Source organism: Opisthocomus hoazin, chromosome 3 (genome assembly GCF_030867145.1).
Source record: "Opisthocomus hoazin isolate bOpiHoa1 chromosome 3, bOpiHoa1.hap1, whole genome shotgun sequence".
In the NCBI taxonomy this organism is placed as follows: Eukaryota; Metazoa; Chordata; class Aves; order Opisthocomiformes; family Opisthocomidae; genus Opisthocomus; species Opisthocomus hoazin.
In genome coordinates this window covers 19555506-19570949 of record NC_134416.1, presented here as the reverse complement: position 1 = coordinate 19570949, position 15444 = coordinate 19555506, and the positions used below count along the sequence as shown (strand labels likewise).

Here is a 15444-nt window from a genome sequence, read left to right as displayed (position 1 = left end):
TTTTTTTTTTGTTCATCTGCTTCCTCAAATCAAACAGAAAATTTATTTTAGTAAATAGATAATTTTACACATTGTGCTCATTGGCTATTTCTGAAAGTAATCTAAGTCTTGCTACTTCACCTAAAATACATAGGAAGATTAAAAAAAAATAACATGATATTAAGACCCACAAAAATACCAAATATGAATTATTAATTTGGTGATTTTCTCATCTTCAAAACTGAAATGAGTTTAAAGCTCATCTTCCAAAGAATAAACATGGTTAAAAAAAGCAATTGTCCATTTTTATTTTTTGTTTACATTGCACTGAAAATTTACATCATACTTTTACAAATCCTTTTTCATAAAAATATACTTCTTTACAAAAGTGTATGCATTAATATAAGAGGAGTAGCCAGTTGCAGAAGAAACATTTTAAACAATCTCAAATGTATTAACCTTAACATTAATGAATGAATTATAGTTATTGCAGTCATCTGAATAAACAAGAATAAATAACAACCAATGGTATAAAATATAAAACAGCGTCCTTTTAGTAGAATACAGTTTGACACAGTTGTATGAATATTCAAAACAAAGTGTTGTAAAATGGTTTATAAGAAATTCATCAAACATTATAGAAATCCAAGCAGCAGTCCTGGGTACAATGATTTTTGGTAGGCACTCTCTATTACGGTAATAAAAAGTTCAGATTTTCACAGAATTATTAATGTCTGAAAGGGACAATAACAGATAATTCACACTGGCTAACACACAGCATTTGCGACTCATGTTATGAATGGAAGACAGTGACCTACACCAAATAAATTACTGAGTTGGCATTGAATAATTCTGATATGAAATACCTGTAAAACTAAAAAATTATATTTCCTTAGAGATGATTCTAGAATGTCTAAAACTTGTATCCGAGGGCTGTGGAATCTGAGTTGTCCCTAACATGAATGGATTGTCCCTAATAAAATCATGGCTTTATAAATATATTATTTTTTAAATCATTAGCTGTAAGGATTTGTTTCCATTAAGTACAGAATATATAGATAAAATAGATGCAGAAACACAATATTTCCAAATTATAACTTGCTCTTGCTTTGTATGTCTGATCCAAAGTTCACTGGAAGTCTGTTAGAATCCATCAACTTCAATGGGATTTCGCCATGCTTTGTGCATGCATTTTGATAAAACGCCGAAGGAACAAACTGATGTGATACAGTCTAGATTTCCCTAGCATGGATTGAAGAATGGACTCTTCAATTTTTGATATATGGATTTGATTACTAATGTTACTGTAAACTGCATTTTAACTAGAAATATCATTAAATTATGTTTTCACATTTGAAAAAAACTGAAGAACGTAACTCTTTTGAATGATCTTCAACAGTAAGGAACATAGCCACGTGACAAAGCTCAATTCATACTAGCTTCTTGATTGTGAAATTTGTCTTGTATGACTGACAGAAGAAATACAGAAATATTACCATTTTGGGGTATTGTTAATGGAAACAGAGAAACGGATCTTGACTTGGAACATGAAAAGGAAGAAAGATATGAAGCAGGGAAGGAAATCAATTAAATAAAATCATGACATTTTAACTTTTCTTCTGTGACATGAAAAGTGTGAGTGGTACTTGCTGATTTCTAGTTACTACATCCTGGACTTAAAAAATTAACTGTTCTGAGAAAAAAAAATACTAACCAGACTGAATAAATGAAAATAAAGGTACAAACTCATGAGAAAGATGTAGCGTATGACTGTTAAAGAGAAATCGGTGACCTATTGTCTCCTGTAAGTATAGCTCTTATTTTCTGTCTATATCTCTTTTTTAACCAGTCCCTCTTCTATAGTTTTTATAAAGCACAGAAATACTGATAGTGGATGCTCCTCCAATATATGCAAATATGTTTTATGTTTTAGAATAACCTCCTTTTTTAAAAAAGCAAATAAACTGTGAGTAGCACTCATGGAGTGCAGCAATTTTTTTTTTAAACTCTCCGTGGTATACACGAAGAAGAATTGTGATCCAGTTTATGAAAAACAAAATCAAAACAAAATAACCACAACCCATTCTTGTCTATCATCCTCAGGAAAAGGTGACCCAGTATATCCTGAAAAGTGTGCTTTAATTTTTTTTTTTTAATTTCTTTTTTTTTAATCAGTGAACAGTGCGTGCACTGTGTTTTGTGTCAGTTTCCAGACTTTGAAGACACATCGCTACCACATTATACCATTGTGCAAACGGTGTTCAAGTTGGGGTCAAATCGTACCGCTTTCCCTTCCGCCGACTTCGCATTCGTGTCATACATAGGGTTTTCAAAAGCAGCTTGTCCATTATTATTTTCATGTGCAGAGCATCCTGTATACTGTGATTTAGGTGCAGTCCTGTAGCAGAAAGACAGAATATTTGTAACTTCAGCTTTCCTCACTCACTTGATGTAGTTTAAGAATCTGAATAGAATTTAGCTCCCAATTCCAACTATGGGAGCTAAGTATAACATCTCTTTTTTTTTTTTTCAATATCTGTGCTAAGAATTAGGACTCTTTTTATCAATGTTTAAGTGATTTATGATTCATTTAAAATGGTGTTCACTTAAAACTTTAGTTAACAAACTGAGAAGAGGTACGTATTTCCACTTGGGTGATTGGATGATTGGTAGGAAAGAGTACATCAAAACCTTATAAAAATGCAATAATTCCCCTGCCAGATGACTGAGATTTTCTTTCTGCCTTTGGGGACTCAACAAGTTTATCAAGAATAACTTTGTAGTTGAAAAATTTTCTTTCTCGTTAAATAACTCAAAACATCAAAAGTTCAATCCCTTGAAAATATTTCATCTATATTGTTGTGCAAAATCCATACTGCATTGTAAATCATCAATATAAAATGTGAAGACAAGTGCTTACCATACACAGGTAGTAGCAAATGTATAAAAAAGTTACATGAGCACTTTTTCATATTCCGAAGCAGTTCAAAAACAAGTGGTACTGTTTAAAAATGATGGTACATGTTTTAAACTAATGTTATCCTGCAGAGTATATTACAATTTTTATTGTCAGGCTACCAGATGTAAATCACCATTTTGACAGTTAGTAGGTAATGAATTGTCAGTAAAGTGATTAAATTTTCTTTAAGCTATGCAAAGAGATTACTTGACACTAAATCCAAAGAACTGATACTGGTCTCAATAACATGAACAAAACTCTTGAGCCTAGACTAATGAAATTGAGAAGACTGGTGACTATGTAACATAATTGCATATGAACTAATAATTTCAGATGCAGAAACAGTTCCATAATGAAGACTCTCAATTATATAATACTTGCATATACGTTCAAGCTTATAAACAGAGCAGGCACTAAAATAAATTACTCAAGATATGACTCATAATTCTGCCACTTGTAAAAAAAAAACAGGCAATCTACTGTAAGTACACACAAAGCCTGTTCATTATATTATTCCCCATATGGCAATAATGTATAGCATTCATTTTTTTATCATAAGGAGAGAAATTTAGAACATCTTAAAGAGGTAGGAATGAAAGTATATCATGGTACAATAAACTGATCTCTAAGTCATTACGCCAGACCTTAATGGAGGTAGGAAGAACTGTCTGCATGCATATTTAGCAGATGTTTTCTAGTTTTACAGAAAACTTCATTCACACTAACAAAGATTGAAGGCAATAGAATCACCAAGTCATACCGGAACTCTATATATATAATTTTTACTTACCTTTGTTTATAAAGATAAAAGCCAAAACCAGCAAATATAAGTGCAAAGAAAGGCACAAGGATAGCAATGGCCACTGAACTACTATTTGTACCATGTGGCTGATTAGAAGAATTTGAACTCTCAGACATGTTAAGACCTAAAAAGAATAATAAGAAAAAACAAGTAATGTAATACGTCTGTCTGTTACCCCTGGCATGTACTGCTCCATAAACTTCAGAATTCAATAACACCTTGTGATTGGGTCATCATAATGTCTTCAGCTGTATACATACAGCTGTATGCTGAGACCACCTGGAAAGTAAATGTAGTCTAAGAGATGGATGCAATATTTTGGGAGAACAATACGTATACTGTGGTACAGTAAATATCTTACTGCATAATTCTGTATGGCATTCAAGTCTTGGATGTTATTAGTACACACTAATGTACTGTGTTACAGAAAATCGAATTTATAATAATGCAAATGTTTGATTGTATTACCGATTACAAGTGTTCATTTTAGAAATTCTTAATAAATACTGCGTGTATAAAAAGAAAATGTAATTTGACGGGACAAAGGGCAATGGGCACAAATTGAAGCACAGGAAGTTCCGTCTGAACATGAGGAAGAACTTCTTCCCTCTGAGGGTGACGGAGCACTGGAACAGGCTGCCCAGGGAGGTTGTGGGGTCTCCTTCTCTGGAGATATTCAAGACCCGCCTGGACAAAGTCCTCTGCTCCCTGCTGTGGGAGACCCTGCTTCGGAAGGAGGGCTGGACTAGGTGACCCACAGAGGTCCCTTCCAACCCCTACCATTCTGTGATTCTGTGATTCTATGATTTCAAGGAAAGTGTAAATCACATGAAGAGGCAAAACGAAAATTCATCACGCTGATTTCATTAGGCACTGCTACTGATACATAGTGTGAAAGAGGTAGGAAGAATTTTGAAGAGTTAAAGCTAGATATTAACCAAAAAATACGAATATGAACTGCTGCATGGTTGAGGAACACATTATCTAGATTATCTACTCATATAAGTGAGGAAAGGAACCTTCAAAGTTAATTTCTAAGCTTTGAACTGGACCTTTAAAGAACTGCATAGGTCACAATATTTTCTGATTTTCTTGATCTTACAAGGAATTATAGAGAAATTTTAAAAAAGAACAAACAAATAAACAAAAATAAACAAATAAAAATTAATGTGAAAAACAAAAATTACTGTGAAAAATAAAAAATAAAAAGAAAAATAAATTAAATGTTCAGAAAAATAAGTGTTTTGAGGAAAATTGCATAGGAATAGCAATCAAAATGGTTTTTTTTCAGATAAACTATTTTTGTGTTTGTGTGCATAAAATAATGAAATGGTAAACATGTTAAACAAGATCTGTTCAATGATTGTAAATCTATCTGTAACTGTATTATTGACTGTATTCACTACAATTAATTCTTGTACAGAATTTACACCTGAGCGAAATACTCTGTTCCTAGATCATATAAACCAATAAAAAGTACCTTCAATGTATTACAGAAAAGAATCTCACAATTAAAAAAGAAAAATAAAGAAATAAAAAAACCTCAGAAAATCAAATTAAGAGATACAATTTTCACAGGAAACTATCAAAACACTTCATTAAGGACGTCTTGTATATTAATTTTTGTTAGAGGACTTTTAAATATTTTGAAGAAGTTAATAAAGGGAAATAGCTCTTTTTCAATTCATTTAAAGGAAATATTTCTTGATAAAGATATTTCCAAACATTATTTTTAAACTATTTGCATATGCAAATAAAGTGAGAGTCAAGATCCCAACCAGTACATTTTACCATGACTTAGGATTGTAAAAAAAGACAAATTTGCCTTCAGGTCACACATTCACTTATAAATCCTTCCAGCACACTCAAGAATTAAAGAATTTCCTAGTTTTACTGAAAAAAATAAGACTGGACAATACTTTACATCTGAAAGAACCTTCTTTTGCATCCATGTATAGGAACTTTACGTGAAGATAAGCGCTCTATCTAAGGAGTCATTACATTAGTGAAAAGCAGTCCCTCTTCTAAAACATACTCAATAATATTTTATCATTCAAGAATTCACTATTAACTAAATCAACATTTTTGTTGAAGGAGAAATGTCGCAGCTCTTAGGACAGTATCAGAAAAGTAAATAAAATTCTTTTTCTTAAAAAGTATAACAGAATGTTATCAGAGCTGTCTTCTCCAAGAAAGCATAAATAAAGACTATTAGTTTGGTGTAGAACCGAATGTATACAATCAAGAAGACAATTTTTAGGAAAATAATGCTCTCAGGTAGGTAAGCTTTTGCTCTTCTTAAGAGTAACATAAAGGTTTACTGCAAATACTTAGCAGTTTCAGTCTTCTAGCAAATGTTTAGGTGAAATGCTTTTTCAGCACCATGAACAAGGCATCAGTTTAGCAGAGCATTCTATAACCTGGCTTTTAAATTAGTTATTTAGATGTGAAACTAAATGCATTTTGCACATGTTCGTAGAGTAGCATTGCTCAAAACATTACAAATGTATAGCTATACTAAGCAGTACATTGCAAGGCATCTGTAATTTCTTACAATTTCTGACAAGACACTCTTTGTAAGTATTTAAAGATATAAATATCTCAATATTCTATAAATTGCCAATACTGATAACATCCTGCAGATACGTTTATACCACTGGACATGATAAATAAGAATATGGAAAAAAAAAAGAATATGAACTGGAAAATACTTAGAATTTGCTGAATACCTAGTCTTTGAAGACCAAATTGTCCATAATCTTTACCCTGGATGAATCCTTGAAAAACATATGTTGCTCCATCAGGTTCTGCAGAAACCTGTAAAAAAAAGTACTCTGAATTAAAAGGGGAAAAGTTTGTTACAAGTATCTGTTTGGAAGAGAGATACCCTGAATGCTCGACTGGTAGCTGTTATTCCCCATTAAAAACACAGTTTTTTTTTCTAGGAAGTCTATAAATTTCAAAAGAAAAGACAGAACTGTTAAAGGCACAACTTAGACACAAAGGCTTATGGTCACATATACTGCCTTTAACTGTATTATTTTTAAAAACAAAAAAAACCTTAAAGTTTCTAGCAATTCAAGTTGTCAGTATTTCTAAGTATCTTACATACTTCATAATTATCTGATTTGTTTAGGAAGTAGATGGCAAAACTTACATTGTAGGTAATCCTAAGGATGCATATATGGAGGTTTAAATAATTTCTTTAAAAGTAATTTAAAAGACCTCATGTTCAACTGACAGTTCCTTTGTTCTTTATAAGTGCTTATCACAATAATTACTTTATTGTACAGCTGTAGAGCACAAGAATATTGAAGAAGGTTTTGGTACAAGAACAAAATGTGCTAGTATAAACTAAAAACCTGTGGGAGGGAGGAAAGGGTTGTAATCCTATGAATATCTACCTTATTAGGGTAAATACATTCTAAACTAACACAGTGTGTTCAAATTTACAGGTGATTGCTTCCCGGGATAGTTACTAGGTTTAATTTCAGAGGTCCCAAGTCATGTTCCTTCAAGATTTTCCTTTCAGCTTCCCTTTCTCAAGGCAACAGTAAGTCTTCAGCAATGACCTGAAGTTATGTTTTCACTGAAGAAAGGGTGCATTTCTCAGGTGAATTTCTTACTTTGGGGGAAAGCAGCCTGTCTGAGCTTTTCCAAGATTTAAAAAAACAATAAAATTGTCAAATAAGAACACTGTGTAAATAGCATATGGAATGTAGAAACTGTACTTTGTACTTTCGTACCTTTAAAAGACTTGTTTTACCATATCATTTCACCTCAGGACCATGCTTATGCATGTTTGTACAAAACCATAGAGTTTATGTAAGACAAGGAGTTAAGCCCTTTTACAAGTATATTTATTGTTAAGCTCCAGCAGGTCGAGGGAGGTTCTCCTTCCACTCTGCCCTGGTGAGGCCCCATCTGGAGCACTGTGTCCAGTTCTGGGCTCCCCACTTCAAGAAAGATGAAGAGCTACTGGAGAGAGTCCAGCGGAGGGCTACAAGGATGGTGAGGGGACTGGAACATCTCTCCTATGAGGAAAGGCTGAGGGAGCTGGGCTTGTTTAGCCTGAGGAAGAGAAGGCTGCGAGGGGACCTGATAAATGCTTATAAATATCTGAAGGGTGGTTGTCAGGAGGATGGGCCCAAACTTTTCAGTGGTGCCCAGTGACAGGACAAGGGGCAACGGGCACAAACTGAGGCACATGAAGTTCCATCTGAACATGAGGAAGAACTTCTTCCCTCTGAGGGTGATGGAGCACTGGAACTGGCTGCCCAGAGAGGTTGTGGGGTCTCCCTCTCTGGAGACAGTCAAGATCCACCTGGACAAGGTCCTGTGCAGCCTGCTGTATGTGACCCTGCTTCAGCAGCAGGGTTGGACTGGATGACCCACAGAGGTCCCTTCCAACCACTAACATCCTGTGATTCTGTTATTCTGTGATTAAGGACTTTTTGCTTTGGTTTTGTACCTTTTTTTTAATTATTGAAGCAGTGCAACAAGTTATACAAATACGAATTTATGCATACATTTCAATGTACACCTCTTCTCTTCTTTTGGCCTGTACACCCATATTGATGTTCCTGCAGTGTTTTATCAGAAGGCCAGTGGGTGAAACATAAGAAAACATATTCCTTGACAAATTAGATGGTTGTAGTAGGTATATATGAGTGTTTATCATCATCCAAAGTATTGAAGGTCCTTTCTTTTCTGAAAAATCTACTTTCTTCTCTGGCAAATAAATTGTCTCAGGCCCCCAGCACACTCAGCTTTTTCCAGCCTTAGCATTATCTTGGGCAATGTTTGTTTTTCCTGTCTGTTCTCTGAAGGGATTTCCTTTTCATGGTTTAAACACATCTCAGCCACCTGGGCTGTTGCTTCTTTTCACCCCTCTCCACCTCTCCTCCTCTCAGTTACGTGCTCTCTTCTTCTTTTAAAGAATAAGCTCAGTCCCAGCACTTCCAATGGGCTTAGTGCTCAATTGGAGCAATCTATTTTGTTTTCCCCGTACAAGTAACAGTTCATATTTTTCTTGGTATTTCTAAAAATGTTAACAAAAAGTAAAACATGACTGGTAGCCTAATGATAAAAGTCACTATTATATTAATAATATATATTATAATGTTATTGTAAGTTGATATTATACTATCATGATGATAAAATTTCTCAATATGTTGGAATAAAATTCAACGAGATGTAAGAGAATAGCTTCTGTGCTAACATGCATTGTAATTGTACCTACATAGTATGACTATTCTCATATTTTCCCTAAGACTGATCTCCTATATCTTACAATAAAATTTTAATTTCATTTAATGAATCAGCATTGCTAACAAGGTTCCACTTGATATGTCTCAGGAGTTTTTGAGTGTAGAACACCAGCATGATTTCAAACAAAAAAAATCTTTCTCTCCCTTTTGTAGCAGAAATATACTCACAAAACCATCCATAGCCCATTTTTCGTCTTTCAGCTTGCTCGCAGATGTATGGGAAGGTGCTTTAATGAGATATATGTGGAGCATTAGCCGAGCTTCCTGGCTTTTATACACTCCTGTAGAATATAGATTTAAAAATTTATATTTGTGTTTAGTAGAGAAATAATTTAATCTTTAACAATAAGCATTTAATCTCTTGCCTTAAAAAGGGAAATCGGAAAGAATAGGTAACATTGTTATCAACATTTTAGTTTCACAAGATACATTCTTTTGTGAAATTGTTTCAGTTATCACAGGATTTCAGTAGAAACTGTTTTTAGCTTAGCCTGTAGAGAGGACAGAAGGGAAACCCTACATACACAGCCATTACTTAACAGTTATGGTAACAAGCATTAGACAGAGCAAACTTTGACAGTGATCTGATTTGACATGGAAAATACTGTTCTGAATCAGGAAGAGTGTATTTGAACCTCACGTTCCCACTTTCAATATTTGTAATTTAGTCATCAGGTAAAGAAGGTGATGATGGGAATATCCACATCTAAATTATTTTCCAAAATCTGGTGCTAAATTAAAAATTTCTAAATTTGACAATGTCTCAAAAAACAGAACTGTTCTTCATCAGTCAATATTACAACATGGTTTCTTCCAGACAATAAGACTCATATACATATATAACCTTATTTCCTTCGTAGACATAATTAATTGATTTATTTTCATTCCTGCAGAAGAAATATTTAGAACCCAAATAACCTTCTTTGTAAATTTGGAGAATAAAAATAAAATAGTACAATATACTTAGCGGTTTAATCTTCCCTTACAAAGACAATGGCGAATAATGAAAGTACAGTCTAGATATTTTCCCCTACATTTTTAACCACTGTTATCAATTAATGGTTTAAAACTTCAGATTTTAAATAGAAGACCTTTCCAGTATCATCATTTCTTTTATGGCAGAGCACTGATATTACTGTTCGTTTCATATCAAGTCTTCTGTTTGTACAGTCACACAAGGTTATATTGCACTTTAGATGAACAAAAGCTAATGATGTCTAAAACTTTAACGGAAAAAATAACTAAAACCAAAATTAAGAAAAAAAAAACCCCAAACCCGAAATAGTTATACTTTCACCTCCAGAAAATTCCACCAAACCGAAATTAAAAATCACTGATTTATTGACTCCATACATCACAGAACAGACTTCATACTGTAGATGGATTAAACACTGGCTTTTATCCCTCCTTTTTTGTTGTTTTAAATTTTTATTAACAAATGTGAATGACTTCAGACTAGGTTTAGTTAGTATGTGTTAGCTATGCATGAACCTTCAATGATCTCTTTTTATTAACTGAAACCTCCAGTAATATAGCAGTATCCTTAATTTTGGTCATTTCCCACTTTTATGTTAATCCAAATTCTGTAATATGAACAAGAACTGGACGGCACTGAGAAGCAGGAGGAGGTACTGGCTCTCTCTACCGGGTATGAGAGGCAAGGTTTTGGTAGCAGGGGAGCTGCACAAGTGGCTTCTATGACAAAATGCCATAAGCTTCCCCCATGTCCAACAAAGTCAACGTCAGCCATCTCCAAGACAGAACCACCGCTGGCCGTGGACAAGCCAGTCAGCAACAGTGGTAGCGCCTCTGTGATAACATATTTAAGAAGGGGGAAAAACCCACTGTGCAACACCACCAGCAATCAGAAGAGAGGAGTGAGAAGATATGAGAGAAATAACTCTGCAGACAGCAAGGTCATTGAAGAAGGAGGAGGACGTGGTCCTTCAGGCACTGGAGCAGACATTTCCCTGCAGTCAGTGGAGAAGACCATGATGAAGAAGGCTGTCCCCCAGAAGCCCATGGAGGTCCACAGTGGAGCAGATACTCACCTGCAGCCTGTGGAGGAGCACATGCTGGAACAGATGGATGCCCCAAAGGAGGCTGTGACCCCCATGGGGAGCTTATGATGGAGTAGGCTTCTGGCAGGACCTGTGGACTCATGAAGAGAGGAGCCCACTCTGGAGCACGTTTGCTGGCAGGACTTGTAATCCTGTGGGGTACCCACACTGGAGCAGTCCATTCCTGAAGGACTGCACCCAGTGGAAAGAACACGTGGAAAGAACACTTGTTGGAGCAGCTTGTGAAGAACCGCGGCCTGTGGGAAGAACCCACGTTGCCAAATTCGTGGAGGACTGTCTCCTGTGGGTGTGAGTCTACACTGGAGCAGGGGAAGAAAGTGAGGAGGAAGGAGCGGCAGAGACAATGTGTGATGAATTGATGCAACCTCTATTCCTTATCCCGCTGTGCCACTCAGAGGGGAGGAGGTAGAGAACTAGAGAGTGAAGTTGAGCCCAGGAAGAAGGGAGGGATAGGGTAAAGGTGTTTTAAGATTGGTTTTATTTCTGATCACCCTACTGTTGTTCAACTGAAAAAATATTAAATTAATTTCCACAAGTTGAGTCTGTTTTGCTTGTTACTAATTGGTGAGTGATCTCTCCCTATCTTTGTCTTGACCCACTAGCCTTTCGCTGTATTTTTCCTCCTCTGCCCAGCTGAGGAGAGGGAGTGATAGAGTGGCTTGGTGGGCACCTAGCGTCTAGCCAAGGTCAATCCACCACACTCTCCAGTGAAAAAATGTATAACTAGGGCTGCACAAAAGCACTAGCTAACACCATAGAGGAAGCAATAAAATATTCAGATATCTAGTGCTCTTTGCATCTTAAGGTAGAGAAGGAAGAAATGCTGGCACAACTGCGTAGCTTAATATTGGACTGCAGTGTTACAAAGAGACAATCTTGGAGACTGCAGAGTTTTCGGACTAATAGAGTTTTGTACACATTGTCAGAAGAAAATGATGGGTGATGTTAGCGTGTTCAAATGAATTCCAGAGTGGAAAAAGCATGGTCACATCTGTCTTGATGGCTGCTAATCTGAGAAAAACCAAAAACTTTCAAAATGGAAACAGATCACATGCCCAAATATATCACAACTAAAAAAAGACATTTAAATTTGTCCTCTCCATTAGTTTATTCATTCTCGGATCTCACTACAGACTACAGCGAGACGGGCATCTCAGAAGTTCAAATCAGATTGAGATGCAAACTTCCTAGTTCTCTTCAGACACTGCAGTAAGAGACAGTAAGAGAGATTCCTAGTTCATGTTTCTCATTTACGTGCCTAAATTCACAGAACAAAAGCCTTCTCCACATTAAGGACAGAAGATTGCCTTTTAGGAGGTGTCGTTATATATAAATAATTTCTGAGCTAACAAGCAGACTTACTTCATGTTGACTCTGCACTCTGCTCAAATGAGCAGTGTAGTGTAGCTGGAGGCCTGCAGCTAGTGGTGCTCCCTAAGGGTCAGTACTCAGCCCAGTCTTGTCTTGTTCAACTTATTCATTGGTGTCCTGGATGAAGGGGTGGAGTATACCCTCAGCAAGTTTGGTGATGATAAAAAACTGGGAGGAGTGGCTAATACACCAGAAGGCTGTGCTGCCATTCAGTGAGACCTGGACAGGCTGGAGAACTGGGTGCAGAGGAACTTGATGAAGTTCAACAAGGACAAGTGCAGGGTCCTGCACCTGGGGAGGAATAACCCCATGCACCAGTACAGGCTTGTGGTGCACCTGCTGGCGAGTAGCTCTGTGGAGAGGGACCTGGGTGTACTGGTGGATGACAGGGTGACCATGAGCCAGCAGTGTGCCCTGGCTGCCAAGAAGGCCAATGATGTCCTGGAGTGCATTAAGAGGAGTGTGGCCAGTAGGTCGAGGGAGGTTCTCCTCTCCCTCTACTCTGTCCTAGTCTCTGTCCTATTGAGGCCACATCTGGAGTACTGCATCCAGTTCTGGTCTCCCCACTTGAAGAAAGATGAGGAACTACTGGAGAGAGTCCAGTGGAGGGCTACAAAGATGATTAGGGGACTGTAGCATCTCTCACACGAGGAAAGGCTGAGAGAGCTGGGCTTGTTTAGTCTGAGGAAAAGAAGGCTGAGAAGGAACCTTATAAATGCATATAAATATCTTCAGAGTGGCTGTCAAGAGCATGAAAAAGTACATCTGCTGCACCTAATATCCTCATAGAAATTGTATGTCTGAAACTAAACAGACATCACATGATAGAATAAATTCACACAGTCAAGACAAATCTGGTTACCAGTCAGAAAATATTTTATGAAACAGTCAGGCCATCTACATCCTCTCAAGTGTGACTCTTCAAAGGGCACCTAGAAAACACCTTCAACAGACAAACCTAGTGACAAAAATTCACCACTGCTAGATTCTAGAAACTAAGAGCTCAACAGAGACATGGATTCTTTGGTCCATTACATCCTTCCTGTAGACCACCCCTCTCAGAAACATACGGGCTAAAATTTCCCCCTTTTTTTCCCAACAAGTTCACTTCTGTCCTTGCTGACACCTCTGGGAAAAAGAGTGATGTTAAACTACTTCAGAGAAAGGGGTCTTTAAGTGATGAACATGATTAAAACCAGCAGTGTCCAGCCTATACATAACTGCAATTTTTAGGCTTCTTCACTCCTTACAGAAAGTGTTGTAGACAGAGGGCGAAGTTTCAGGAAACTACGTCTTGAGTGATAATATTGATTTCAGGTGTTTCTTTCATGCTTATTCACACCCCTGTGCTATAACCTGCCACTTCTGTGGTGTGACAGGTCCGTGGTCTGTGTGGCTGAGATGTCTCAATCAAGGGACTGTCAGAGTTTGAAAAGCAAGCAAAAACTATAAACCCAAACATTTTTTATAGTATTTTTCTTTCCTTGCTTGTCAAGCCATATCTGTAGTTTCTGCTGATGGTTCACAGCATAGAGAACTGTGCATATTGTGCCAACATAACCATGGCAACAGTGCTCCATGTGGCAAGGACTGTGGAATATCATAAACCAAGATTGCCATAAAGGGCTGCTTCTGAAACCACAGTAAAGGTAGCTACTTTTTTCAGCTGTATCAGCTAGTCTAACAACTGTCATCTCTTGTTACTCTCCATGTTCATTAATATGTCTGCCTTGCTAGGTCAACTTATTATCAATCTTATCATATTGCTTATTAGTCATTAATAAGCTATTGTAGGGAAATTGTACAATAATGAAATAAGAAAATCTCAGGAACAGTAATTTAAGTTTATTTGTAATGTTTAAGGAAGAAGCATGAGAATTAGGATGATTTCTTCACTCCTTATTAGCTATTAACTCCAAATACGATAAAAACCTGGCAAATTAAAAAGAAAGGAGAAAAGGAAAAGGTGGAAAAACTCCCTACCTTTGGAAACAAGCTGAACTAGAATGAAAAATTCCTTCATAAGCTAAGAAAATTTCCAGAAGATGTTAAAAGTTAAAATGTTATGCATAAAGTCACAGAGAACCAATGTACATAAGGCAGAAAAAATTAAATGAAAATGAGTTTTTCTTATCCCATACCTGACAGCAGCAATTCCATATTGCTGTTTGTAAGTGTTGCATTTACTCTTCCTGAAGTTGCATTGAAACTGGTTACTGTCAAAGTCATGGGCTGTTTCTTGCTTTTGTAATTGTAAGATCCTTTCCATATATAATTTTGGGCAAATACATCATCAGGAACTATACAGACATCAAACACGTTTCAATACATTTTGCAATATTTATTACTTATGAAGTCAAGCATCCAACAAAATGTATGATAAATACGAGCATTTTCTCTACTTAACTCTTTCTGTTTTTAAGTCTATTAGGCATTGTCTTCACATATAAATCATACAAACCTGGCATGAACATCTAGGAAAGAAATGTATTTGTACTGAAGAACACAGCCATAGCTGTGCCTTCATTTGCTCCTTTCCTTAAATATGGACATGTACTAAAATTAAACTAACTTCACAAAATCTAATTCAACAGCTGTAACCAAAAGACCAGATTCCTCTCACTGCAGAATCATTTCTATGCCAGCATAGACAGACAGGGACATACAGCTAGGATTAAATTTTGCAGAAATTGATATTAATTTAGATATCAAAATTTGTATATTTAAATGACTTTAAAAATTATAAGCATCTTCTTTATTACCTAGTCATTTTTTCTAATGATAGATTTGTATAAGAAGTACTGTCTTGTCTTCAAATGCTTAAAAACATTATGAGCTTCACCAGGAGAAAAAATAAATCCCCAAATTTAGAAATTAAAAGAGATCATAGACTGCAGGGAGAATAAATGGAGTTATACTAGATTTATACCTTTAGATACAATATTTATCATTATCCAGCCTTTAAATGATCAATTTACATAA

General features: G+C 36.1%; 1 protein-coding gene across 4 annotated transcripts in view; it reads right to left on the bottom strand.

Annotated features, from left to right (window-relative positions):
• Positions 1–479: 479 nt before the first annotated feature.
• CSMD3 (CUB and Sushi multiple domains 3) overlaps positions 480–15444 on the bottom strand; it is a 767725-nt gene continuing 752760 nt past the window's right edge. For all 4 annotated transcript variants that reach the window (XM_075415663.1, XM_075415665.1, XM_075415666.1 and 1 more), the window contains 5 exons: positions 14604–14762; positions 9179–9291; positions 6470–6557; positions 3729–3864; positions 480–2377 (listed from right to left, as the gene is read on the bottom strand). In XM_075415663.1, the coding sequence (XP_075271778.1) occupies positions 2218–2377; positions 3729–3864; positions 6470–6557; positions 9179–9291; positions 14604–14762 (656 nt within the window). In that variant the 3' untranslated portion in view covers positions 480–2217. The remainder of the gene's footprint in view (positions 2378–3728; positions 3865–6469; positions 6558–9178; positions 9292–14603; positions 14763–15444) is intronic.